The sequence below is a fragment of the Rutilus rutilus genome (genome assembly GCF_951802725.1).
Source record: "Rutilus rutilus genome assembly, chromosome: 12".
Lineage (NCBI taxonomy): Eukaryota > Metazoa > Chordata > Actinopteri > Cypriniformes > Leuciscidae > Rutilus > Rutilus rutilus.
Window position 1 is genome coordinate 24,393,841 of NC_140217.1, and position 27,988 is coordinate 24,421,828.

The 27,988-nt window shown below is 36.6% G+C and overlaps 1 protein-coding gene across 13 annotated transcripts in view; it reads left to right on the forward strand.

Moving 5' to 3' along the window:
* tp63 (tumor protein p63) overlaps window positions 1-27,988 on the forward strand; it is a 42,578-nt gene that overhangs the window by 11,792 nt on the left and 2,798 nt on the right. For 6 of the 13 annotated variants that reach the window (XM_084427017.1, XM_084427025.1, XM_084427023.1 and 3 more), the window contains 8 exons: window positions 12,080-12,328; window positions 20,246-20,432; window positions 20,531-20,646; window positions 21,050-21,159; window positions 21,265-21,401; window positions 21,646-21,728; window positions 22,415-22,539; window positions 26,677-26,819. In XM_084427017.1, the coding sequence (XP_084283143.1) occupies window positions 12,080-12,328; window positions 20,246-20,432; window positions 20,531-20,646; window positions 21,050-21,159; window positions 21,265-21,401; window positions 21,646-21,728; window positions 22,415-22,539; window positions 26,677-26,819 (1,150 nt within the window). Of the gene's footprint in view, window positions 1-6,054; window positions 6,233-12,079; window positions 12,329-20,245; window positions 20,433-20,530; window positions 20,647-21,049; window positions 21,160-21,264; window positions 21,402-21,645; window positions 21,729-22,414; window positions 22,540-26,676; window positions 26,820-27,988 lie in introns of those variants that run through there. The other 7 variants (XM_084427028.1, XM_084427020.1, XM_084427021.1 and 4 more) reach the window with 3 other exon arrangements.

Sequence of the window (27,988 nt, forward strand, 5' to 3'; positions counted from 1 at the left end):
TATCACTACTGTAAGGATAGTATGTATAATAAATGTATCTTTAAATGCAAGATATTTAAAGTGTACCTAAAGTATACAATCAAATATACAAGTACATAAATATGTAAATGTATTTATAGTATACTTAGCATTAAAAATAAATGTATTTTGAATACATTTTGGTATATTTATTTTTCACTGGGGTACTAAGGACAGAAAATTAAATCATCTGTGTAAAGTTGTTTCTGTTTGTGTGGATGACACACATAACTTGCTTATAAAGACTCCAGTCAGAGGTAGATTTAAGCATCACGGCAGTAACGATTTTCCACAACAGTTACAAACCACTGTGCTTTTTTTATCCCATCAAATGTCATAGCCAATCTAACCAATATCAATCTAAGCAAAGTTACAAATTAACAGGTTCTATATTTTGCAAACTGCTTCAAATAGAATCATTGGCGGGAGAGAATGGCTGTCCATTGAGTAAAATTTTTTTTTTGTCTGGGTGTTGCTGAGCTGCAAAAATTCAACATAATCTATCCCTTGGCTGGAATACATTGAAGGTGGTGAGGCAATGGTTTGTTTAGGCTGTGTTGTGTCCTAGCCCTTGATTAGTCATTTGTAGTTTTCTTTTCAAGTAGAGCCTGACTCAGCATTAGGCAGGAACACATAATGAAGGCGTGCTTCCTTACCGCAATCCATGCATTCTGTAGCTACTGTTTGTCTTGTTTCTTGTAAATTATTTAAAATTGTGATTTCTAAAATTATTATAAAATCAGATTTTTACTGATTATAAAATAAGTGGCTTTCATTGTTCCCCATTTTGTTAATTTTCTTTATTACATTTTATTTATTGTGGTGGTTTTCATAGTGCAGATGAATGTCCGGTTCAGATGATCAAAGTCCGTACAGTTGTTCTTCTACTATATATATATATAGGCTATATATATATATATAATGGTTCACTCTTTTTAAATGTGAGATTTAACTCCACAGTTTAAATCACGACTGCTAAATCACTGCTGACTCGTCACCCCACCAGTTTGCCTCAAGCGAAATTAAAAAGTACTGCCTTGTAAACATTTGCATTTTTCCCCTCTGTCTCTTTCCTTTTTTCCACTCTCTTCCTTTATACATATAGATCAAGGCATTAAGAAGTGTTTAGTATTTGTAAGATCAGTGTTGTTACAATTCTAAATATCATCTTCACAAATAGATAACTCAGTATAAATGCAAAACTAAATGAAGAAATTATAGCACATATTTCTGAATAACTAAAATATCTTTAAGACTTCCTTCTCTGTCTCATACAGAAAATCACAGCAGTGACCCTTAACCTGGTTTAGTTGAAAGGCTCTGCAATTTGTTTTTTTAACCGTTTTTACTTGTATATTGTGTTTTTTCTTGTCAACGGCTGAAAGGATACCGTTTTTTTTTTTTTTTTTAAGTCAGACATCATGCTGATTTGAAACTAATAACTTTTAACTAATAACAGAATATAACCATTCCTCGAAGACTATGCGAGGATCAAAACAGGATAGCGAGGACTAGTGCAAATTATGCTGTAAAACTATTCTTAAGTTCAGAGTGCAGGTGTTGACATTTGCTCTGTGATGTCCACAGGTGTTTAGTCTTTGACATCACAAACAGCTTATTATCCTGAAGTGTAGCACTGTACCCATGAGCTAGTGAACTCAGTTAAAGCAGACTGACCCATAGATGAGTTTTAAAAGCATAGATTAAAAAAAACAAAAAAACACTGTAAACCCTAAAGGCTGATTTATACTTCTGCATCGGACCTACGCCGGAGCCTCTACGCTGTAGGCAACGCGTTGGTTTTCATTTATACTTCTGCGTCGTTGTCCGCGTTGACGCGCAATTACACTTGCGGGAGCATGTGAAACCCGAGGGAGCGGTCATAGCAGACCAATCACAGCGCTTGCGTCCGCGTAGAGTTGCCGCGTTGTTACATTTTTGGAGAGGTGCACGTCAGGGTACGCGCGCTACACACAGCCTACGACGTAGCTACGGCGTGAGTTCGACGCAGAAGTATAAATTGGGCTTAACGCTCAAAATAACTCATTGGTTTGAGTAGGACAAACTTAAATTAGACTAATTAGTTCAGTCAAATTAAATTTGTGAGTATTGAGCACTTTCTTTTTCTTTCAAGTTCACAGAACTGATATATTTTAAGTAAACTGAACTGTTTCATTGTTTTGAGTTTTATGATATTATTTCTTTTAATTTAGACGAACTTAAGTTCAACTGAAACTGGGCTGGGATTTCTATTTCCCAGCATGCTTTGCCCATGGCACTTGAAAGGGAGAGTAAATGCTGAAATTAAGTGTAATATAATCTTTGTTTTTTTGTGCAAGATTAATGTTAAGTGGGAGATTTAGTAGTGATTAATGTTTTGTTATGCTAATTTAGAATCATTTTTGTTAATGTTGATTTTAGTAACCGTCATGATGACAAGTGGTGCATGCGGCTTGGTTTGAGAGCAAGTATGTGTATTGCTGCATTCGTACTACAAGTGTTAAACTATGTTATTGTTAGCATGTTAGCATTTATTGAACTAGTTTGTTATAACCAGCTAAGTTTATAATAACAAAAATGTTCGCATTGAGGTTACATGAAAATTCTAAGTTAAATGTATGGATTAATGTACTCAAACATTTCACGTTAACACGTTAAGAAAAATCTGTAAGTTCTGCTTACTTAAACTTTGAATTTCTTAACTTAAATATTTTGAGGCAACTGATTGCCTTAAATGTATTGAGTTTTGCCAACTTCTTCGAGTTTACTTCTTTTTTTTTAATAATTAAAAACAAAATAATTAAATAATAAATAATAATAATAATTTGCCATAAAAACAATAGTCATAAGTAATCAAATAAAATAGAGAATAAATACAAGATATACAAGGTATGCAACAAAAATATAATAAAATACTTTATTTCTCACTCCTCTGTTAAAAGGCGATTCAGAGTTTCTTGAGCAGGTGTCTCTCAAAACACAAGCCACCTGACACATGACACCTCACTAATCCTAGAGTTGTAAGCCCAAACAGTCCTTTAAGTGTCCACATAGATCTAAGTGCAGCATCTTTTGTCTGAGCCACCGGGAAGCTTCAGTCAGGTTCATCACCTTTTTGCAGAGCCTGTTTATTGCCTCACAGTGGTTGCCTAATTTAGCCTAATTGTTTTGAATGAGTGTAAGACTATATATATATATTCACTTCATGAATCGGAGTTGACCTGCCAAGTAGAGTCTTTAGTCATTTGACAAGGGGTAGCACATGATCTTATGTTTGCTGTTTAAGAGTGGATAAATAAATAAATAAATAAATACATAAAATAAAAAGAAGGCCCACACCATTATCTAAATGTAAAATTAAAGCCTCGAAAAGAATGCAAGGTGTGTGCAAAACCGGAAAAGTTAACCTTTTGGGAATGATCCGTCTCAACAAATATAATCTACGTATTTTGTTTTAGTCATGAACGGCCATGCCTCCCTAAAGCAAAACCTTTTTTAGGGGCTTACTTCTTCTTACTGCAGTCTGTGGTATAATTTGTGATTGTTAGGTGGGTCAGGTTTAGGGGTCCACCCTTTGTGCACCGTGTCTATTGTCACCTGAGGCTGTCCCTTAATGCTGTCACCTCTGACCCCCACGGGACACATAAATAACTTCTCAACCAATAGCTTTTCAAGCTTTTTTTTTTTACATATTAACATCTGTTAATACAACATACAGACAGCACAAACTATCTTAGATCATATGGAACAATCAAAGAGCAGACAAATTTTGTGGAGAATTACACTACTGTTTAAAGTTTTAGTAAATTTTGTTATGTTTTTAAAAAGACTCTAAAGCTCATCAAGGCTGCGTTTTTTGATCAAAAATACAGTAAAACATAATATTGTGAAATATTACCATTTTAAAGATTGTAATATATGTAAAATAAAAAAATACTGTTTTCTATTTTAATATATTTATATGTAATTAATTCCTGTGAACATTTTCAGCAGGTCTTCAGGGTCACATGATTCTACAGACACCTTTCAGATTTTTGGTACTCAAGAAACATTTCTTATCAATGTTGAAAACCATTTTTCTTCTTAATATATTTTTGGGATGTATTTTTTTAGGATTTTTTTAATAGAAGCAACAACATATTTTCAATATTTGAAATAGAAAACTTTTGTAACAAATTGTAAACGTTTACTGACACTTTTGATCAATTTAATGCACCCTTGTGTAAAGTATTAATAAATCTTACTGAGCACAAACTTTTGAATGGTAGCGTATGTACATGTAACTTTCTTGCTTGCTTACATGACTTTTGATACGTTACTTAGAAGGTTTTCCTTTTTCCTTCAGAGAACATCGCAGAAGGAATAGCAAATATAATATAGACATAATAAATTGCTTATTAGCAGTATATTATAAGCATGGAATATTTAGCTACGGTCTATTTAATGATTTCACACTTTTGCAAGAGTTGCAGTCAGCTTGACCACAACACCTCAGTGGAGTTTTTCAGCAGCAGCCCACTGTGATTTCAGTGCTACAACAGTGAGGGCCTTAACCACCTATTGTAGATTGCAACCAATGTTTTTCTAACATAATTAGAAGTTTATTTAGCTAACCCTAATTGCCCCCCATCCAAAGTGCTCTGAATAACAACTAACCCCAGGAGGGTGTGAGCTACTGTTTTGAAGAATTTTAAAGTGTGCTCTGGGTGTTAGATGGGGGTAATAGTTTAAATGTGCATTTTGATGCTAGTTTAATGCTATATTCTTGACTCATAGTGCATTAATGAGGCAGTTTGCCCTTCTCAGAGGTGACTAAGTTGGCATGTACAGGGGGTTGTGGTTACCAACCTTTGGACTACATAAGTGAACAATTTTCTCTTAATTCAGTCTGTTAAACAGTTCGAATTTAGCACATTCCGTTGGTACAAGTTGGTCTAAAAGTACATCTACAAATTGGTAGATTTGCAAAGATAGCAACATTTGCTGAAATAACAGATGATACAAATTATATGTAAAAAGAAAATATCACAGATGAGACATGTCTTGTTCACAGTAATAGTTACTTATGTAGTGGGTAAAATTATGTAAGTACCTCAAGTTGAAAAGGGGTTTAATTGTTTTTCTTTCTTCTGTATCATCTGATGAATCTAACATGAAGACATTTAAATATTCACAAAGGAGTGGGTTGGTTCTACCCTATCTGAAACAATATTAGTGTGTTCAAAACAAATCTACACCAGTCATCTCTGATAGATACAAGCTGTCAACTGTAGTCCTATTGTTTCTGATGAGACTCTCATAGGGCCATGCTAGAGGCTCTTTGGGAGGTTGGGAGAGGCTCATTCTTATGCAAACAGGGGCTATGGATGCTACTACTGGAGAGAATTTAGCGCTCTAAGGTCTTTGTAGAACTATAAAGAGGATTCCAGAATTATGTGTCTGGAGGCTCCATGTTTCAGTGCAAAGTCATTTACTGCATCTCAAAATTCCATCCATGATATTTCTGCAAAAAAAAAAAAAAAAAAAAAAAAGTAACTTAAATGGCTGACCATAAAAAAACTATTTTTATTATAGAATTTATTTTGACTGAAATGTGTGTTTTTTAGGTATTGGAGTCATTTTATTTGCTTATTTGAAAAATTTATAATCACACTTGCACAGATAAATTTTTTCCATGTTATGAAAAGTGTTTGCTATATTGTATTTGAAAATTGTTAATGGAAAATGTAAGTAAAATAATATAACTTTATTCGTTTTTTTTGTTTTGTTTTTTTAAATCACTTATTTTTCATTTCTTTTTGTATAAAATATTATGTTTAAAAAAAATAGATAGTGAAAACCGATAGCAATTTGCATTGGAAGGCGTCTAGGTCTGGTGCATACTCCTTAGGGTTAAATCTTAAAGGAAGAGCTTGAAGACGAGCAACACCTTCCCAAAAGTAGGGTGTGGTATTGGTCTCAGGTATTGGACAGGTAATTTCTCAGGACCTCCCTTTTTTGTCCCTGGTATATATGGCAATCCCATTGAATTCCTATAGAGACTTTAAGCCTGTCCCGTTCACCTCTGTAGCCCACATCGCACTTTTAGGGGATAAAAGGAGGAAAACAAGGGGTAAGAATCCTGGAGCCTGTGGAGCAAACAGCGGCTGCACTGCTCAACCTCAGCGCCAATATGTTGTACCTGGAGACCAATCAGCCCACATCATACAGTGAGGTAAGGCCCTTGCGCTACCACTGCCCATCTGGAGACTGAGTTGGTCCCAGTGCTAAATTTTGGGTTCTCAGGGAACCCTGTGGAGTGATTGCCAATAGTGGCATCAAAAGTAGGCCTTACAAAGGCATTGGAATATGTTGCGTACTTTCTTTTATCCTTTTTTATGCTGTTAACCAAAAACGTTTGAGGGGATACTGTTACTTCTGAAAATGTTGTGATTTGTCGTTCTGGTCTGACACTTTGCATTTGAATTTAATTGACTTTTTAAAAATAATTATTGGTTTTGATTTGTTTGTGCACATGTTCGCCAGACTTTTTTATATTGAGACTTTAGAAAATGTTTGCATTTGTTGAACTGCGATAATGGATTTTACAATGGCTTGTGGGTGTGAAAAATCGGACGTGTGTCTACAAATAAAAATCAATATGCATTGCTTTAATGGCTTGCCTAGCTGCTGTTTTGTCTACGGTGTACTGCTCTCGGGTTGAGTCAAGGTATTTGGCAAATAATGGATTGTCTGAGATGATAATCTTGTTTGTATAGAACAATAGGCTGCGATTGGGCAGAAAGTAATAATGGAGTCTACTTTTACTTAACCTTAATATCCCTTGTATTGTTACTTTTGCTTACGAACAGTTTCAGAAGTTTTTTTTTTTTTTTACACGTATACAAATAATTTTTTTTACTTTAATGGGTTAATGGGTACAATTGCACTTAGACATCCAGAAGTCATTGTATTGCTATATCAGGAAAGAAAAAGAAGATTAATACTTTAAGCCAATATAATTGAGTGAGGTGACAAAAGGATCATGGTTTCACAGCTAAGCTTGAATTTCGTGTCAGGTTGCTAATGTGTTTTCGAATGGTCATGGATGAAAGTTAGCGAATTTCTGAGTGTATTTTGTTGAACTGCAGTAAATGCCAACACTGAGTCTTCGGTAACACTTGTATATGGAGAGCACATTTAATCGTTCCCCAAAATGATACTGTTTTGACTTTTTAATTTTTTTAATTTTTTTATATATATATTTCTAAAAATATTTCTAATTTCTAAAAATTCTGTTGCATAATTTGTCAACTGAACTTTCACACAACAGAGAGATCTTTGTACTGTTACAATATAACGCAACTTAAGTTTATAACTTGAGTGTTCTAAGCTATCTAAGATAGTGGCCGGATCTGTGTTTGTTCTCTAAAAGCACCCCCATTCCTTCCTGACAGGTGGTAGTTCAAACTGTGATTTCAGTGCTGCCATTCTCTTGCACAAAGCTGTTGTCAACACAACACCGTTAGCTCAGAGACAAACCTGTTGGTAGAAACACAGTCCGGTCACCCCAATCCCCCCCACCCCCTTGTGTTTTTAAAGCTGTCTTTAGGTAACCAATCCACTGCCCACACAGCTTTGATTAATGCTTTTAAACGCTCCGTCTCTCACTGTCTTTAATCATGGTAGGGGTTATGGGTCCGTAGACATGCATGTTTTGTATTGTAAGAGGAGACATGGAGGTGCAAGGAATTTAAGCCAAATGAGATAGAACTGTGTATGTTTTGATTTACCACAAATATGTTTTAAATGATGGTTGAAATATATGAAATTAGCTATTTTTAAGCTATGTTCTTTGGAGAGGTTCCTTAACTTTTAGGTTAGAGTTGGGTTTAGGTCTTTGAGAGCAGTTTGGACCTTAAGATGTGCCCATCTTTCTCTCAGCAAAGGGTCTTCAGGTTAAACTCCCGCTCGTCTGAGTGATAGATTGCGGAGCCGCTTTGAAGAATGCGTGCATCAAAGTGATCCTGAGAAGTCTAGGAATTGCAATTGTTTTAACTGTGGTGGATACAGATACAATCATCTGCTCTGCCCAGCCCACTGGGTATGAAGTGCGAAGAGAGTAAGAGCAATCCCACCTAACCCCCCTCCACCTTCTTCAATTTAGTACTTAATGCTTTCTTCCCCTGTGGTCACTCATCAAGGCCTCACAGATGTTCTCAACACCCATCCCGGGTTACAAACTGCCCAGGTCATTGGAACACACCCAGGAATGGCAGCCATTTCACCCCCCCCCAGGCCAGGGCAGCCTCAGCTCCTGTCACTGCTCTTGAGTAAGGAGCCCTCATTTTGGTCTCAAACTCAAGACTTAAGTAGCTGTTAGAATGAAGAAGCAGTAATTTAGTGGTTTTTGGTCATTAGGATACTTTCTGTGGAATCAAGAACCAAAACCGTGTAATGCAAGGCTGAAAATCAACTGTACTGCTGGCTCTACTGACACCTGTCAACAGCACATTGTTAAAAGATGGAATGAGTTCTTTGGAATTCCTTGAAGACTTTGCAGAATTGAAAGCAGAAATCTTTACGATTTGCTCTCGCTAGAATCGTTTCTAAGTAACTGATCATCATTAAACATCCATGTGTGCATTTAGGCACAAGGGCAGCAATGGAGAGAGTTTTGTTTGTCAAAATATCATTATTACATTTACATTTATGTATTAGACAGAAACTGTTATCCAAAGCGACTTATATTGCATTCAACATAATTGAATTGCATTTTATCAGTTCGTGCATTCCCGGGGAATAAAACCCATGACATTGGTGTTGTTTGTGCCGTACTCTAAAGTTTGATGTATTATATTATATTATATTATATTATATTATATTATATTATATTATATTATATTATATTATATTATATTATATTATATTATATTATATTATATTATATTATATTATATTATATTATATTATATTATACATTTTAAATGTAAACTCTGCAGAAAGGTAGATCTCCAGAAGAAAGAATTTGAGGATCCCAGTACAAAGGTCATATCAGCATATATCGTGGCATTTCAAAAGCTCCATCTTGTTATTAAAGATTGCACCTGCAGCCTTTTCTTTTGGATTTTTTGTTTCTGCCCATTCCAATTTGTTCATCAGCAATCAATGCATATTGTTCAAACTTTCAATGGTGTTATAAAAGACGAACTCATCATGGCCATCTGATTTATGGCTCTGCTTAAGCATGCACACATGCCAGGGGCTCACTCTCCAAGGAGGTTATAAACAGGGTGGTATTTTTAAGAGCAGCTAAAGCAGTTGTTGCATTGTGGAAGAGTATTTGATAAAAAGGTGCTAGAGAAAGTTACACACTGATCAAAAAGGTGGGCTATATGCTAAATAAAAAAGTTATTGCTGGATGTTTTGTCTACACAAACTTGTTGAATTATGATGTTGTATTTCCTCATAGCATATGCACAGTTGGTAAACTTTCCCTCTTTCCCCTCACTTTATTTTGAGTGCTTCCTTCAACATTAATTGAGCAGCTCTTATGATTCTTAGAAATTAGGAAGTGTGGGTAGTTTCACACTTGTGACTTGTACGTTAAAATAAATCATAAAGGGTAACTTCATATGGCTCATTCAGTTTACCTCAGTAAAATGCTCATTCTAATAAAATTATTATAAAATTATTCCACTACACTACATGAGACCAGTTTTGGAGCTTAAACCATACATGGTTTGATGATTTCAGCTGTGAATTCCTCTATACCCTTTAAAACTTACAACTTTACTTTTTCCCTAGAAACTTAATATTTTAGGGTATTCTTTTATAGCTGCATTGCTTTTTCTCTCTCTTTTTTTGATGCTTTTTGTGCTTGTGTTGATTGTTGTCCAAGTGCTTGTGTTGATTGATGATAAAGCCCAACTTTAATTATAATTTTAAATGCTAATGGCTTGGAGTAGACGGTGCACTGCCCTAGACCTCTGTAGTGGGATCAGACACACAGACTGACTTGCGTGGTCTTACTCTCTCTAAAAGATTCCATTATGTCCTAATTGCTCCATTGTAAGGACGTGTGTGTTTGAGAAGTTCTGTTGAGGCTGGAGGGTAATGCTCTAGTGTTTGGGTCCTCTTTGTGTGGGTATGTGTGTCTGCTCTTACAATACGCTTCTTTTCATACACCAATAGACCTGGTCTATTGTTTCTTTAGACAGGCTCTTAAAAGCCAGAGACTCATTGTTTCCAGGAGGCTGAGCAGACTCGTGGCGTACACACACACACACACACACACACACACACACAATGACCGACCCCTCTCTGTACAGTGCAAATGGCCTGAGAGAGGGGTGTGTGTGTACAAAATAGGCTATTTATAAAAAAACATTTAAAAACTTTTTAGACAAAAATGAATTATTTTAACACATGCATTAGTCCAAATGAATGGACGCTTTTAACATTTCTGGGATTCTCAGAAGTAGAAGTCGTCATAGTTGGATAAACTTCTATGGTGGTGTACAGAAACTACGACAAATATAATTTGCGTGCTCCCATTTGCCCCAGTAGCAGAAATCCATGATAGAATTTTGATGACTTTCCAAAAGAGGAAAAAATATTAAGAGATTGATTATGTTTGTCAGAAGAGAGAAAGATCAAATTGGCGGTCACTCCCTCGGCCGTTGTTTTAGCAACACGGACACGCAGCATCATTAACCAGTTTTCTCTTTAATGCCAAGAAAACAGCAAGTATACTGTTATAAATGTACATTTAAAAAAAAAAAGAAAATATAAAAGAACTTTGCTATATTTATGATGTAATAACTATAGAAACACGTCATCACAGTCTGCGAAAAGGGCCCATCTTTGATTGTGGCCCACAGCATCAGGAGAATTTTATGGAGAGGGAGTGAAAAAGAAAGAGACAGGAAAAGAGAGAGAAAGGGGAGAAGCGTGCAAGCTGGACAGCTGTCTCCATCCATGCCTGAAATAAACAAGGGACTCGGCTGAGATTAATGACTGTCTAAAGAGCCACACAACCATGGCACCTCATCCAGGAATGTGGCGTATATAAATGGAAAGGAATGGACTAGAGGAGTGGGGCTGGAAAAGACTGGCTTACCTCCAGAACATTCTTCCTTCTCTCAAATGACAGTCATTTTAATTCCTCTCTGCGCCTTCACTGGAACAAGGCAACAGGAGCCGTGTGAACTGTGTATCGCCCATTCACTGGCCGTCCCCCTCCCTGACCCCACCTTCCTTTGTTATTACTGCATCTTCCAGTTCATTTAGTGTCTTTATTCATTCCTACAGAGCCCACCCTCAACATAAGAGCAATTAAGCAGTGCTAAAGACTTAATTGGTCCTGAATATGATGGTTGTTTACATTGTAAACGACTGCAGTTTCACACCTATAGAATAAAAATCACTGGGATAAATTTAGAAGTAGGTCATTTTGAGCTAATTAGATGTGTCATATTTAAGACCCTATTTCCTACTTTCAATTCCTAGGTTTCAAATTAATAAAAAAAATGAAACCAACAGTTGGGTTTGTCCATATTGGACTCAAACAAGGGTTGAAACAACTAAGCTTTTTTTTTTTGTGCTTTTTTAGATAAAACTCTTGGAAAACATTTGAGTGAGAACTGAAAATTTACATCCAGTAAATTAATAATAGTTACATAATGTGTCATTATTGTGGTAATCCTTCTCATCTGTCAGGACTGACATATATGATGCTGTTATAGAAGGACATGCACTGCCTTTCTTAATACAAGTACACAGACAGGGCTGTTTGATGAACAGTGCATAACCTCTTGGGTCATAATTCTCTCTGACTTGTGCATACTGTACAAAGACTTATTTAAGTCTGCCAAGCACTGGCTGATATGCACATCATCTGTTTTTCTAAGCCCACCATTACATCATAGCCTGATGTATTAACATCAAAAGAAGCTGTATTGTGGCAACAACTCATTAATGTTTTGATGAATATTGTGTCTTTGTTCATGTGACACTACTAATACCATAAACACTTGAAAAGATTGTATACTGATAAAAATACTCCCTGTTTTTCCTCTAGCCACAGTATACAAGTCTGGGGCTTCTCAACAGCATGGATCAAAATGGTGGCTCCACCTCCACCAGCCCCTACAACAACGATCATGCTCAGAACAATGTAACGGCACCATCACCCTACGCCCAGCCCAGTTCCACCTTCGAAGCCCTGTCTCCATCACCTGCCATCCCATCCAACACAGACTATGCTGGCCCACACACCTTTGATGTGTCCTTCCAGCAGTCCAGCACAGCCAAATCAGCCACCTGGACGGTAAGTCATAGCAATTGTTTGTATGTGTGATGGATGTATGAATTTTATTACATTTTTTATATTATGAAATGAAATATTGCTAGTAAACTCCAGACAAAACCCATTATCCATTACACTGACAATTATCAGTATAATACCATTATACTCTTTATTTACACCCCTCCCCCCTTACACACACAAACAAACAACAACAACAATTTTATTCAGATACCTTTTAGTTATGGGGTAAGGGATTAGAGCCAAACCAATAGAGACAAGAGACCATGTTGTCCCTTAAATCTATATTGGGGTTAAGTGTCTGGCTTTAGGGAAACAACCAAATATTTCTGCACCAGGAAAGTGGACCTCCTGCCCTCTGGTTACAAATCATCTATGGCATTTGGAGTGTTTTGTTGTGTTATGACAGTGTACTGTGGTTCTCTGTTACACAAGGACAAAGACACTGTGATGTGCTTATTAAAGCAGGTGATTTCTGCTGTCAAGGGTTCTTCTTCTAGAAGGATAGTAAAGTTTTTGTCTGTCTGAACTCTGCTTTAGGCACTTCTGTGAACTATATGAAAGTTGTCAGTTACAAAACTCTCTCTGGCAAAAAAAAAAAAAAAAAAAAGCCACAATGTTTACTGCACAATACTTGCCGTCTTTTTGAAGATTTTCTCAAAGTCAGTTAAAATAGGTACAAACATAAGCAGTTATTTAAAAAAAAAAAAAAAAAAATTTTAATCAATAAAATGCATTATCTGATTAATAATTGTATGCCGTAACAAAAAATTTGAAAATATAAAAATATTTTAAAAAGACGAAAGGAAAATTCTATTCAAAAAGGGCCACAACTGCCCCCTGCTGGTGAGTTGTTACTTTTCATAGACCGCTATGTCCACATAGCGGAAACAATGCGCATCAGTGAGCATTACAGGAGCTGTGTCACTGTCACTTTGTTTTGCGCAGATAGGTGTCACTCCTTTATAATCAAACCGACCAAACTTGCTAGGCTAGTTGTAGCAACATGGGAACAATCCCATCAGGCCACTAAGTCTGTCAACTAAAAAGTAAAAAAAAAAAACTGGCTTTCGGTTGGACAACGCTCCCTAGCGGTTGCTAGTTAGTTATAGCTAATTAAGGTCTTGTCGACCTTGTCTTCACACCGTTTCTTCATTATTATTTTTTTGCTGTGTTTTATGATAGCAGTAACAACAGTTGTTATTTTTGCACTAAATGTGATACATTTATTTCTGGCAAGGCTAACCTGAGCCCTTCAATGGAAGTTATTTAATCACAGACATTAAATCAGATAAATGTCTATCATTATTTGAGGTTAATTGATCCCAGCTATTATAAACCAATGTCGTGTTAATCTTGAATTTGGCAGATTGTGGTCCTGAAAAACCAGTGAGTCAGTTGCGGTAATGCAGTCTTATATCTTTGAGTAAACAAGTTGAGCGGAGATTGGTTTGTGAGTTGCTCAGTGCTCATTGGCTACAGTGCAGTGTGGGATTGTGACATTTACCCTTTTCCCACAAGATCCCTTGTCATCCTCACTTCTTGACTTCACCAATACAGCAGCAATAGTCAGACACCTCAGCGTACTTAGAGAAGACTTCTGGGTGTGAGAAAGACACCACACCCATGGTTGTCTCATTTAAGTTGTCCCTACTCATTCTCTTCACTGTGAGAAACGGAAATATGAATGCTATGAAGAGTAGCTCATCTTTTAATTTAATAACAGTTTAGCAAAATGAAAGGCATTTTCTGGGTTAAGTTTTATGTAACCCACGCTTGTTCTCCATACGCAGCTCAGTCTAATCCTGCATATATTGCTTCCATGACACACACCCACACACATATTTCCTGGCATTGCATCCTACCGCTCATCATTTACGGGAACGCTTTTGCAATCCTGCTTTTTTGTTGATGTCAATGATAAGACAAACCATTCATGAACCTTTTTTGTTCGGTTTCAATTTTCAGAGGAAACCCATCCCCTCAATAATTTTCAGTTAACTTTTTTTGGCTGGTGTTCGTTTTGTTTGATGTTCTTTAGAGCAGAGCCTCCATTTGCATTTTACTGTCAACCTATCAACGCATCCAACGGTACGGGCACGATTGTGTTTGCCCATTGGTTCACCTGTATAGAACGGCATGACCGAAGGAATGCGACCACTAGAGTTGTTGTCTCAAGAAGTGAGCTAGGGATTAGAAGAATGGGTCAGTAATACTCGTGTAAATACTCCATGCCTTCCCCCTGAACCCCACAGTGCTAAAGGGGCTGTTCCCTACTCAATGAGTAAAGCTTTTCCACTGCGTCTCTCATAATGCCGCAGGACAAGGAGATGAGAACGAGGATAGAAGTTGGGGGAGGACAGACGCGTTCAAAGAGATGAGTGTTCCAGCGAAAGGTGGCAAGATACGACTTGTCCATGGAACATCTGCAGGCCCGTCCCACGCCTCGTGAGATGGAGCTCAGACTTGTTTGTGTCAACGAGCTTGTCGAGACTCGCCTGACATTGCCACGTAAAGCCCTAAAACCTAGAGCAAGCAGAGGAAGAAGAAAAGGAGGGAGAGGTTAATTTAAAAAAAATAAAAAAATCTGAGGTTGAAAAGATTTTTATGATAGGGAAATGATTTCTAAGAAAGGCGTACCTGGAAAAGCACACTTCTCTGACAGGTTCTGTTTGGAGATTTGTTGTTCTTGTTGTTTTGTGTGTTTTATACAATGAAAGATTACCTGTGCTTTTAAAGACCATGCAAGAGGTAGAACTGGACTGAGTCAAAGAAGAGATCAGTCTGTCAGCACCAGTATAGCGACGTGTCTGCTTTAGCTCATAGCTCACGATCATAATCTCCATTTTCTCGTGCAGCCGAGATACAATGGATCTCTCTGAAAAGGCCCGGCATCTACTTATTAGACGTGACCTTAAAGCCCACCTTTTGTGCGACACCTTCAGACCATAATTGATCGAGAACAGAAATTCAAACACCTTCATTTTCAGCAAAAGAAGAAATAAAGGTAGCTGTGAGGAAAGAATTTGGCAGCACTCAGGGGGACCATTGAGCAAAACTAGGGGAAATCCAGCATAATTACACCAAAGCTTGTCACACGTTTTCTGGGAAAGATCACATTTCCAGAGCATATAATTTAATCACAGGGCATTAACTAGTGCCAGGAAGCATTGGGGGCATTTGTTTACATCACTCGAGAAAGTATGAAGATGATGAGGGTAGTTTGCAGAACAATCTCCCTCCAAATGCACTATGAAAAGAGTTACTGATTTTGGTTTGAAAACCAATTGCGTTTAAATGTGGATATGCACCTTTGGTTTCATCCTTTTTGTGCACAAAAGGGCTGATTTTCACTTTCGAACCAGTTGAAGTGAATATGCATAAACACCATGCAAAGTCTTCAGGCATGAACTCAGCATGGCTGTTGATTTGCTAATCAAAAGTTAGCAAATGTGCAACACAGCAAACAATTGTGTCCCATGTATTCTAGTGTAAAAAGCATGCCATCATGACTAAAGAGCAGTTTGAACTCTACTTTACCCTCAACATTTCTAACATGAAATATATTAAGCACAGGTAATGGGCAATGTCCTGTGAAATTTGCCTTTGAACAGATAAGCATTTTTCTGTGTGTAATTAGGATTTGAGTGTAGGGGGTGCAAAAGTTTTGCTTTCCAAACTCACCAAACAGGTGTTTTTATAATGTTTTCCCTGCTGCACCAAAGGTAGGGGGGGGAACACTTTTATTTCTTTCCCAATGATACGGGTTTTGGAAGAAGCAACAGGCGTGATAGTACATGTCAGGTATGAGGTGGGACAAGACCAGAGGCGCCAGAGCGTTGGGCCAACCCGCCCCGCCATGCTGAGACACGAATACAGCCTTAGCCCGCAGCCCTGCTCTGCTCAAACACACACACTACAGATGCAAACTTGTCACAACATGTACAGCACTGTATGTGTGTGCGTTTGTTGTATGTGTGATTGTGGTTTTACACATAAATCTCTGTATGTGTAAAAAATCTCTTGACTGATATGTTTATAGAGCACATCATCAATTGCAAAGACATTGAAAATGATTCAAGAAACAGTTGAACCATATTAGCACTTTTTATTTAATATTTCAGTAATTTTAACATAATTTTACAATAATTAAAGGCTGCAGGACAATAAAGGAACCGAACAACCTTAAATACGGTGCTTCGTTTCAGTCATTATTAAAACAGAGCAGATTCTGCACGTTTCCTTTAGGCTGATTGTCAGCTAACAAACTGCAGAAGTGGTCTGCAAGAACTAAAAGATCACTTTAAAACTACCAAACCAGCTTTTTAGCATCTTGCAACTGTAGTGTAGAATTCTGGGTAGCACTTTACAATAAGGCTCAATTTGTTAACATTTGTAAATGCATTAAGGGAGTCATGAACTAACAACAATGTACTTTTTACTACATTTATTTATCTTGATTAATGTTCATTTATAAGTATACTTATACATCAGTGTTGTTATTGTTAAATAAAAATAAAACTATTAAAAATGTATAAAATCTGAAATAAAATAATACATCAATAGATGTAAAGATTTTGCCTTGAAATAAATAAGTTGAAGTTGAAGTACTAAAATTAAAGCTAACTAGAATGATAAAAAATAAAAAAACTAATAAAAATGACAAAAGCACATAACAATTTTACTTAAACGTAAACTAAAAAGAAAACTGAAAACATAAAAATAAAGGTTAAATCACAATATCAATAAATACTATAATAGCTTATAAATAATAATGAAACAACAGATATATTTTAACACTGTATATATTTAACATAAAATGTATGAATGATCATGAAATAACAATAATATGTTTATATATGAACATTAACCTATAAATACATTAAAAAAAATTATTCATTATTAGTTCATTATAACTAATGCATAATGTTGACAATTTTAACCTTTTTGTAAAATGTTATGAAGCTCCTTTTCTGTTCAAACAGTTACTCTAACCTTTTTGTTCCATTCTCAAGCTGTGTAATTCCCATTGTAGCCCATGACTGGAACATAATTACATGTTAACACCACTGTGCCCCTCCCTGTAAAATAGCCAATGCCTCCAATTCATCAGATCACTGTGTGGCCCCACCCTTTGTGTATGTGTGTGTGTGTTTTTTGTGTGTGTTTTTCCGTCAGAAGCGGCTCATTTGGCCCTAAGCAAACACGGGAGCCTCCACACATGTTCACATTCTGAAAATGTGTTGCTTTAGGGCTAGAATTGGTATTTCAACTGCTTTGTTTGTGTGGTAAGTTTTGTAGGTTGAAGTTTACGATGTTGCAAAATATGTAAGAATGGTGTTTGTTGTCAGTATGTCATTTATATCTGTCTCTGGCTTTTTTGCTGGGCCTCTGTGTGACTGACCCTCTGGCATTCATGTCTACATTCATTGGTCCTAGAGGATCTTCCCTCTCCCCTTCTCTCACTCACCTCATTTAAATGAATGACAGGAGCGTACAGGGCATATCAAGTTGGGAGCAGAAGGGCAATTACAGTTATTTATCTTTCTTTTTTTATAGAACACCTTTCAAATAGTGCGTTCAGTTCACGCACAAAACACCTCCATCATCCCTCGGTGAAAGCACCCTGGTGCTAATTTAGTCAGAGCTGAAATGGGTCAAGTCAGTTCTGAGAGTGCAGATGATGAGTGAAGGTGCTGTATGCTGTTGATTTTCTGATGAAGACATCATCAGCTAATGCAAGTGATATGACAAGTCAGGGAGCCGAAAATATAGACAGTACAGACCTATTTTCAGTGTAGCTGACATAAAATTTGTCATAAAAGATGCAGTTAATGAAATAAGTCATAAACTAACAATGAATTTGTATACAGCATAATATAAATTATAATAATGAAATAAGTTGAGCAATTTATTAATCTATTTTAAATATATAGGTTAAACATGAAACAATTTATAATGTTTATTTATGAATGTTTATTAAACCTGTTAAAAATGTATAGTTATATGTAGAAATGAACATTATCCTACATTAGTAAATGCTGTTAAAGTATCTTGTATCTTTACTGTGGTCTTATTGTATCAGTAATATCATAGGCTGTATGGGGAGGCAAATTCTTTTCTTTTCTTTTAATGGTGGTTTTTCCCCCCCTACATCATCCAGTTTGTTCTACCAATTCCTTCAGGAAATGGCCAGGATTTGTGTGTGTGTTTGTTCTTGTCAAGATTGTGTAATACTGTGAAAGCTCACAAGCAGGTGTTGGGACGGGCTCCTCTCATTGGAACACTTCATATCAAAAGTTAATAGAGATGGAATTTAATGTAACATTGTTCTTCAGAACAGCCCTGGGCAACGTTCTCAGCCCTTTTTTCTTTCTTCATCTTCTTCACCTTTTCAAATGAACTTGACAGGAAAGTTTTCTTCACAGTTATTTTCCATGTACTTGATACGCTTCTTTCAGCGCAAGAATTCATTTCAAAACTGCAAAGAAAATTATGGTCTGTGCTATTTTTCTTGAAAAAGAAGTGATGTGCAACCAGCCATTATTATCTACAATACAAAATCTATGGCATACCATTAGGATTTGCAACATTGATGGTGGCTGAGGGGTGATTTGCAGTTGTCACAATGTTGGCGGTCACACTTCGTGAGACTGTTTAATCACGTCGATTTTTTTTCTTTTTGACCTATTGTGTGTGGTGAGACAGTATCTTAAACACTTGATGATGCTGTAAGTATGAGTAACACCTGAGTTTTAGCCTGTGGTGATGAGGATGATTCAAGCACACTGTGTGATGCAATTGTGATTTTTGTGGTCAGTGACACAGCACATCAAGCTGTCATCAGTGATGAAGAGGATATTGGGAAATGCAGTTGTGATTACCTCATAAGATTTCTTTTTAATAATGATATGTACAGTTTGTTTCCGTGCATTTAAAAAACAATAAACCTAATTAATGAAACTCCAGCAGAGCCTGCTTCTGTGTTAAAAGCCATTCTTTACATAAATTGTTGATTTGAACATGACAATTTATATAAGAATAGTATAATCAGGGCTTGACATTAACACCCACAAACCCACCAAATGCGGGTGGATTTTAGCAGTGGGAGTCACTCATACTAGACACTTGAAATTTATATATAATATACTTTTTTTTTTTTTTTTACTGTAGTCTTTTAAAAATGCATCTGAAATATTACATTTTCAAAACATATTGATTTGTCAAGCCTTGATTAACGAATTAGACCATTTTGTTCTTGCAGGGGGCCTCAAGCAAACTTCCAAGGGGTACTGATTATGACTTAACATTTTTAAAATATGACAAACAAGCTGGAAAAAAAAACAAGTGGGGTCTGCAAATATTGTGGACAGTGGGGGGTTAAAAGAGTCGAGAACCGCTGTTTTAGACACAATTCGTTCTGTATGAACAAAGCCTATTAAGGGCATTTAGGATTTATCACTGCTCAACATCAGAAATATTATCACTTCAGGGTAATAATTTTTACATCAGATTTCTGCAACAAAATGGTTCCTGACATCTTCGTAGATTAATTATGCTTCAGGTGGTTTAGAAAGCATATCTTAGTGTGCTTAAACACAGGTATATCTTAACCCATGACAGCTGTAGGACAGAACCAGAAGTCCTGCCGCCGATTACCAGCTGCTATTCCCTTTAAAGACAGTTATATGGCGCTTATTCCACTAAACGGTTGCCAAACTGCAGCTGTTTTATCTCTGCATTGGCTGTTTAAGAGAAAGACATTCTTTACATGAACATTTTACAAAAGCTCTCAAAGAAAGCGACAAATTTTAGTAATACTGATTAAAATGTGCTTATATTGTTAAAATAGGAGTGCAGGAGTAATTTTTGGTTGTTTTAATGGCAGTTGCTAACCAAACTCTTCTGTCTTTTCTTTAGTACTCCACAGAGCTGAAGAAGCTGTACTGTCAGATTGCCAAAACCTGTCCCATTCAAATCAAGGTCCTTACCAATCCACCTCAGGGTGCAGTTATACGGGCCATGCCTGTCTATAAGAAAGCTGAGCATGTTACTGAGGTGGTCAAACGATGCCCGAACCATGAACTGAGCCGAGAGTTCAATGACGGTATGTCACTCTTCTAAATGTGTATTCTAGAAATGTGATTGAATGTGTTTTTAATCTTCAGCTTGGTGATATAATCGACTGACTTTTGTGTTCATTAGGCCAAATAGCCCCACCCAGTCACCTGATTAGGGTTGAGGGGAACAGTCATGCTCAATACATGGAAGATTCCATTACTGGGCGTCAGAGTGTGCTGGTGCCTTATGAGCCCCCTCAGGTGAACACACACACACACACACACACACACACACACACACACACACACACACACACACACACACACACACACACACTGGTATCATTATGAGGACATTCTATATGCATAATGATTTCTGTACTGTACAAACTGTATATTCTATCCCCTAAACCTACCTATCACAGAAAACTTTCAGCATATTTACATTAAAAATAAAAAATTAAAAATCACTTAGTATGGTTAATATAACATAACATAGGGTTTACAAGGTACACACACACACTGCTCAGTGAACCTGGCTCTCCCTACATACCCTGCACACCTGAAATCATTCCTAACAGATGTTCATTTAAAACAGCAGCATAACAGCTCTACAGAAATGAACAATTGTGTGGTGTATGACACGGTTGTTCCCCATTAACAGGTGGGCACAGAGTTCACAACCATCCTGTACAATTTCATGTGTAACTCCAGCTGTGTTGGCGGGATGAACAGACGGCCTATTCTTATCATCGTCACTTTGGAAACCAGAGAGTAAGACAATTTCAAAACGCATTGGATTGTACGGAATAAAATTGTGCTAATTTGTGAAGAACAAAAAATGGAAACACGCTTACATTTCTTCATTGGTCTCTCCAGCGGTCAGGTTTTGGGCCGACGGTGTTTTGAGGCTCGGATCTGCGCGTGTCCTGGACGTGACCGCAAAGCTGACGAAGACAGCATCCGCAAACAGCATGTCAGCGATGGCACAAAGAGCAGTGACGGTATGAAACGCCGTAAGTAGTGCTGGGGGCTGGTGACTGGGCTTCATCTAACACAAATACATTTGCATTGCATGTTTCTTACTCCTAGGTTTAGTCCTCTCACCTCTATAGATACTGCATGTCCTCTTGAACAAACAAACACAAACAAACACACACACTGCAACTTTTCCTCCTGTTCTGTGCTTTAGCTCCGCATCTTGTGCTTGCAGATCTTCTTTCGCAGCCGTTTCACTTCCTCTATCTCTGTGTTCCACAGCTTTCCGCCAGGCCTCTCACCTGTCTCAGCACCCCTCCATCAAGAAGCGAAGATCCACCGATGAGGAAGTGTTTTGTCTGCCTGTGAGTATCTCTGCTTTGTCTGTAACATTCCAGCATCAGATTTTCGGTTATTTAAGACTTAGTTCACACAGGACTTATTCTTGCATAGGTTTATACAGTTTTATTTTTATTATTATTATTTTTCAATGTAAACATACACTAGGTGGACATCTTTGAAATGTCATCTTGGAACCTGTTGTCTTCCATTCTGTTGCTCTCTATTTAGCTATTTTTGAACACGACAATTGGTCCTAAATGAACAGTCCCTCACTCGATGAGGAAGAGTTGTTATGAAGCCTGCTTATATAATGCATTTTTGTTTTATTTATGTTATATAACCCATTAAAAACACCAAACTACATGTTACCTTGTGGTATAATGTGCTACTTTTTAACTGTGAAAATTGAACATTATTATACTTAGGCTATGTTTTATAACTGAAGGTGATGATAACAATTAACAATAACTTTTACTATTATTTTAGTAGTATTTTTTAAGTATTTTAAATTGCATATGAACAATAGTGTATTCATAAATGAACATTAATTTAGATTAATAAATGAATTATGAATACCTTTAGTCATAAAGTGTTACAAAAAATATTTGATACTGAAAAGATAATAAATAATAAAGAAAAAATAATGTAAGCATAATGTAAGAGTCTGACATCCAGACTTATCCCTCCTCTCTTCCTCTCTGTGCTTCAGATTAAAGGCCGTGAAATCTATGAGATTTTGGTGAAAATCAAAGAGTCTTTGGAACTCATGCAGTTCCTCCCTCAGCACACTATTGAGTCATACAGACAGCAACAGCAGAACCTACTGCAGAAACAGTGAGTACCTTACACATGCAGAAGGATTCCCTAATAAAATGGGGGTGATTCTGCCTCATTGGAAAATTGAGAAAAACAATAATATGGGGAATTGATCCTCAGTTCATCATTTTTTATAATGTGACTAGCCACAGCAAAACTATAGGCAAGTACTACACAGTGCTAGCAAGGTCCACCCATAGATTTATATTTGTGGCAGTGTGTTTTAATAACTTGATCAGCCTGTTTGCTTTCAATGTTTGTGATTGCTCATTAACTGACTGAACTGACTTTGCAATTTCAGGTTTTTGTTTCTTTTGATCAGCCATTAATTTCCACCTCTTATGAGGGTGCAAACACTTGAAGTTAACATGGCAGTTTAATTCTCTCACACTGATGATACAATCTTGGTTACAGCGTGAATGTATGCGTTTGGATTGCATCTGCATGAGATTTGTGTTGTGCATCACTGATGATGTGGTTAAAAGCTTAGATCTTAATCAAACCCTGCTGTTATGGTCAGCAATTTACATAATATTAGCTATGTTTTGCATTCTGCTTGGCTTCATATTAAGGGTGTACCTTGCTTTGATTTATTCAGATTTCTTCACTGTATGATGTTAAGATTTCCACAGAAATTTCCACAGAAACAAGTTTATACTCTGCAAGCACATTTGTATTGGTCTTAAAGGTAAATGCATATTAAGTCTGCCCTTAACCTTTAGCATAATTTCCTCAGAAGCACATTCTGTACCTGCTGTAATAGTGCTCAACAGGGGGAGGGAGAGACCTGTCAATGATTCCTTAAATGTCACCCTTCATTAATGAATGCTTTTGACAGCTTCTCTTTTGACAACAAATGTCTGAAAATTAGTCAGTAACTGATGTCTGACAATAAGAATTTAAATGTCAGTGATTGTCTTCCTGTAAATTTCCTTAAGACCGTTTAAACCATCCACACCCAACTGAGCTGTTCAGTGACGTCAGTTTGTAGGTCAACTGGATTCGCCATGGATTCCCTAGGGAAGTTCTAATGGGTTTTCAGAATAGCCTTTTTTCGATGTATGAGTAAAATAAAGATTTGGTTACATAATCTCACATATTTTTGGCAATTCTATATTATAGGACAAAATGTGAAAATCCTTTAATATTAACCACAGACCACATTTACTTTTAAATAACAGCCACACTAAAAACCCATAGATATTCCAAAGGGAACCAATGGCTTAAAAGTGCTAATTCTCTACTGAGTTTTAGAACTATAAACTGCTCAAACAGCTCTAGTGTGAGAAAATGTGAAAGAAAGGCTGGTGATTATAGGGTTCATTTGTCCCCTATGTACAAGAACAAGGAAATGTGCATCGTTTGACTCTCCAAAACTATATTCTGAGTAGCCTGTTAACACATCGAAAGCATCCCTGTCCTGATTAAATAGGTAGATCGTTTATTTAACATTTCCTGGCACAAGTGTGGTTTGATCATTTTCAGCTTTGTCTGCATGCTGTTAATTCCCTCTTCTTTCATAAAAAAGTTTTTCTAACTATATCTTTTTTTTTCTCTCTCTCTGTTTTAAATAAAGCTCATTCTGTCATAGATTCAGTGGGTTGGTCGTTTTATTTTGTTGATTTCCTTCTTGTTCTTTCTCACTGTCTCTAAAGTTTAAATACTGAAATTACTTCCATAGTTGCAACTTACTGCCATCTTGTGGAACGATTGTGTGCATGCTAAAAGAGGGAAAATAAATATATCATGCATCCTAATATCAAATATTTCAACATGGTTTGATGAGCCTTTTTTTTTTTTTTTTTTTTTTGGTTGACATATCTTTTAGCACCTTTAAATCACATAATGTAGTTTTATTTAAATGAATGAGGCTTTGAAGATTTTTAGATGCATGTTTACATTGTATATAATAGTCTATATTATTAAAACTTGATATATTTAATATATTATTAATTATTAATATTATTATTTGATTTACCCATCATCAACTGCTCATCACTGTGGTCCTCTCTTTCTTTTATTTCATGATACAGTGTAATATCTGTTTAAATGGTGTCATCTTTTTCATTTTTCCTGACATTTTGTTATTCCTCCACCTCTTTTTCTCTCTTCTCTCCTCACATCTTCCTGCATTTCCCTGTCTTTCTATTTCTCACTGTCTATCTTTGATTCTTTTCTACAGTCTGATAAGGGCCCGTTTGCGCTCTGAGCTTCTGGACCCAATAGGTGAGCAGAAGAGGCGCTTCAGTGCTTCCTGAAAATAGGAATCCCATTCCTCCTCCCTCAGAGCATCCTTCGCTCATCTATCTCCATCTCTTCTTCATCTCATCCTCTACCCCTCAAGGGGCTCCTTGTGCTTCTCCAAAGTGTCACCTGTGGTAACTCCTAGACTTTTTACATGCCACAAATAGGTTGAACACAGGATTTTGTTTCTACCACCTGAAGACCTCGTTTTAAATGTGAGCTCTCAAGTGAAGTCGTTTTAGATATTTTTTTGGAAAGTCCATTGCATGATTTTGCCCCTCCAAAAGTGTATTATCCAGACTATGGCGCTTGTTTATCAATTGAAATGATCCGTTTGTGTGTTAAATTTGCTTACACTCAACGTACACTCAGATTTAGTTGCATTAGTATTGTTGTTCAATAATCTGAAGTGTCTAAAGTTTCTTAAAACATTTCATTTTTCGTGTTTGATGTTTCTTAAAGGGCCCTTGTGACTGAGGCGGCTTGTTGCCTCAGCATTTACTATGATCTGCTGGTATTGCACAGAAACCCATTGCACATAAACAGTATAGCAACTTGTCAGCTGACCACCTTATTTCTCTCTTTCTCTCTATTCTTTCCATCTGTTTTTCTTCTTTCTATCTCTCTAAATAATCCTGAATGTCGAAACTGACCAGGAACCAAGCACACACCTTTTTATGGGACTCATAGTTTTTCTTTAAGCTCTTGATGATGGTTTATCTTAAATAGCTTTTTGTTTTTTGCCTCTGTCTTCATTTAATTATTGGAGCTGGACTCATTGAGTTGTCTATAAACGTGGGGGGATAGACTTTATTGATGACTGAATTTTGATAATGCTGGTCATGTTTTGTAAAGTGTACTGCTGGGCAGTTTTTTTTGTGCGTTTTGTCTTGATTATTTGTGCATTTTCGTAAAAAAAAAAAAAATGTATTTCCTGCTATGTACATGGCAGTTAAGAGAAAAGGAAGTGAATGCTACAGTGTTGACAGATCCTTTTGTTGTTTCATATGAAAATACTGGTTGTTGTATTCTCAAAGGCTCTTGCACTTTTGTCAGTTACTACTATTCAATAAATAACTTCTCTGCTTTTGTGGTCCTATCCCTACACTTCCACTCCTTTATCTCATTTTTTCCTTGAATTGTCAGGGCCTTTCAGTCAGCAGGGCATTTCAAAATATCAATGAACTGAAACACCTAGTGTTTTTACTATACATTATGCGAACAAAGAAAGCAACATATGCAAGTTAAAGGGTTAAACCACCCAAAAATCATTTACTCACTCTAGTCACTCCAAATCTGTTTTTTTTTTCTTCTTATATTTTTATAAGAATAATATATATTAAAGAACATATTAAATATATATATATTTTAAAGAATGTAGTTAACCAAACCAATCTGATTTTCAGTGACGTCTCTAAAAATATCTCCTGTTATGTTCCAGAAAAGAAAGCAAAATTTTATGTGGGAGAGTAAATGATTTTTTGTTTGGCTTACTTGACCCTTTATGGCCATATTACACAAATATGTCATGTTATATGAGTCAATAAATCAGTTTTTCCCCCTGTTGTTCCTGTTGTTAATTTACATGACGTATTTGTGTAATATGGCATTAAAGGGTTAATTCAGCCAAAATAATAATAATAATAATGTTTTTCTCTACACCAGAATATATAGATTTTTTATACATGTGTATAGCTCTTTGCTGAGAATTGCAGAACAACAAAAACATGTTAGAGACCTTGCACAAAGTGTCCAAAACATTTATAGAAAACATTTAATCATGACAAGGTAGCACACATTTAATTTGCCTGTATATACGAAGAGTTCAGTATTGGGTCATTTGGACGTCCACTATAGTTTAGGCAAATATCCAATGACAGTATCAGAACCTGTACTTTCTTTCTCCCTCAGGAGCTCTCTGCCACCCCAACCTTCCTTCGGTTCCAGCTCACCCACCCTCGGCAAGAACAAGCTGCCATCAGTCAGTCAGCTCATCAACCCCCAACAGCGCAACACACTCACCCCATCCAGCATGGCTGGAGGACTAACTGACAGTAAGGACTCTATTTAATCATCAGTCAAATTAATAGATGCTTACAGTCTATCTACAAATGGAATATGTTAGGACTAACAAAAGATATTATAATCAATGTAAAGCAATTTCTGAAGTTAATTTTACATGGGAAAGTGTCTCCGAAACCTTTCTCCTCAGTGAAGGAGATCCTGTCTGGGCTTGAGAAACTCTCAGTTCTCAGTGTCACTTTGACAGACAGTTTCCTTTTAAAATTGAACTAGATCTTTGTGGGACAATCCGCCTTCCCTTCGGCACACTGTCAAAATTTACTTACACATGATAAATTTGCATTGTGAAGTGTGCCTCAGGTTTCATGTTTTCTAAAATCACCTAATGCATATTTGGTGCCCTCAGGTGTTAAAGTAGAGTAGAATACATAGGCTATAATAATTGCGGTTTGGGACAAGGAAATATAACATAGTTTTATTTTATTGGTAACACTTTATAATAAATAAAAAAATAAATCGGGAACATTAGTTAATGCATTTAGTATCATGAACAAACAATGCATTAACAAATACATATAGGCCTATACTATATGTATGATAAAGTGTGTATATACACATATAGTTCGGAATTTAAAAACTCTAATGTTCACAGAGGCTGCATTTATTTGATAAAAAATATAGTAAAAATCATTAAAGGTATAGCGGAAGATTTTCCCGAATTTTAGAAAAGAACCGCCCTCTCCACTTTTTGAAAAAATGCACATGCAACACTCTGCCTGCTCCTGAGAGGGAACGCCTATTAAACGTGTGCACAAGAGAGCATGCACGAGCTAATCATAGCTTACATTAACTTTTACTAGCAGTGATTTTAAATGGATTTCTCCAAATAGCATGCCAAACTTTACCTGTCAAGTAGAAACTTCGCGACTGAGGCATCAGTGGGAAGCCCAACCTGTGTTTTGAGCGCACGCCATCGTGTGAATCGTGTGCACGAGCACGTACGACGCCCTTACGTAAACATATCACCAGAATGATTGACACTTAGGAGGACCAATAGTCTTGATGATCCACCCGGAAAAAGAAAATCCTCCGCTATACCTTTAATACTGTGAAATGTTAATCGGTAACACTTTACAATAAGGTTCATTAGTTAACATTATGTATTAACTAACATGAACTAACAATGAGCAATACATTTGTT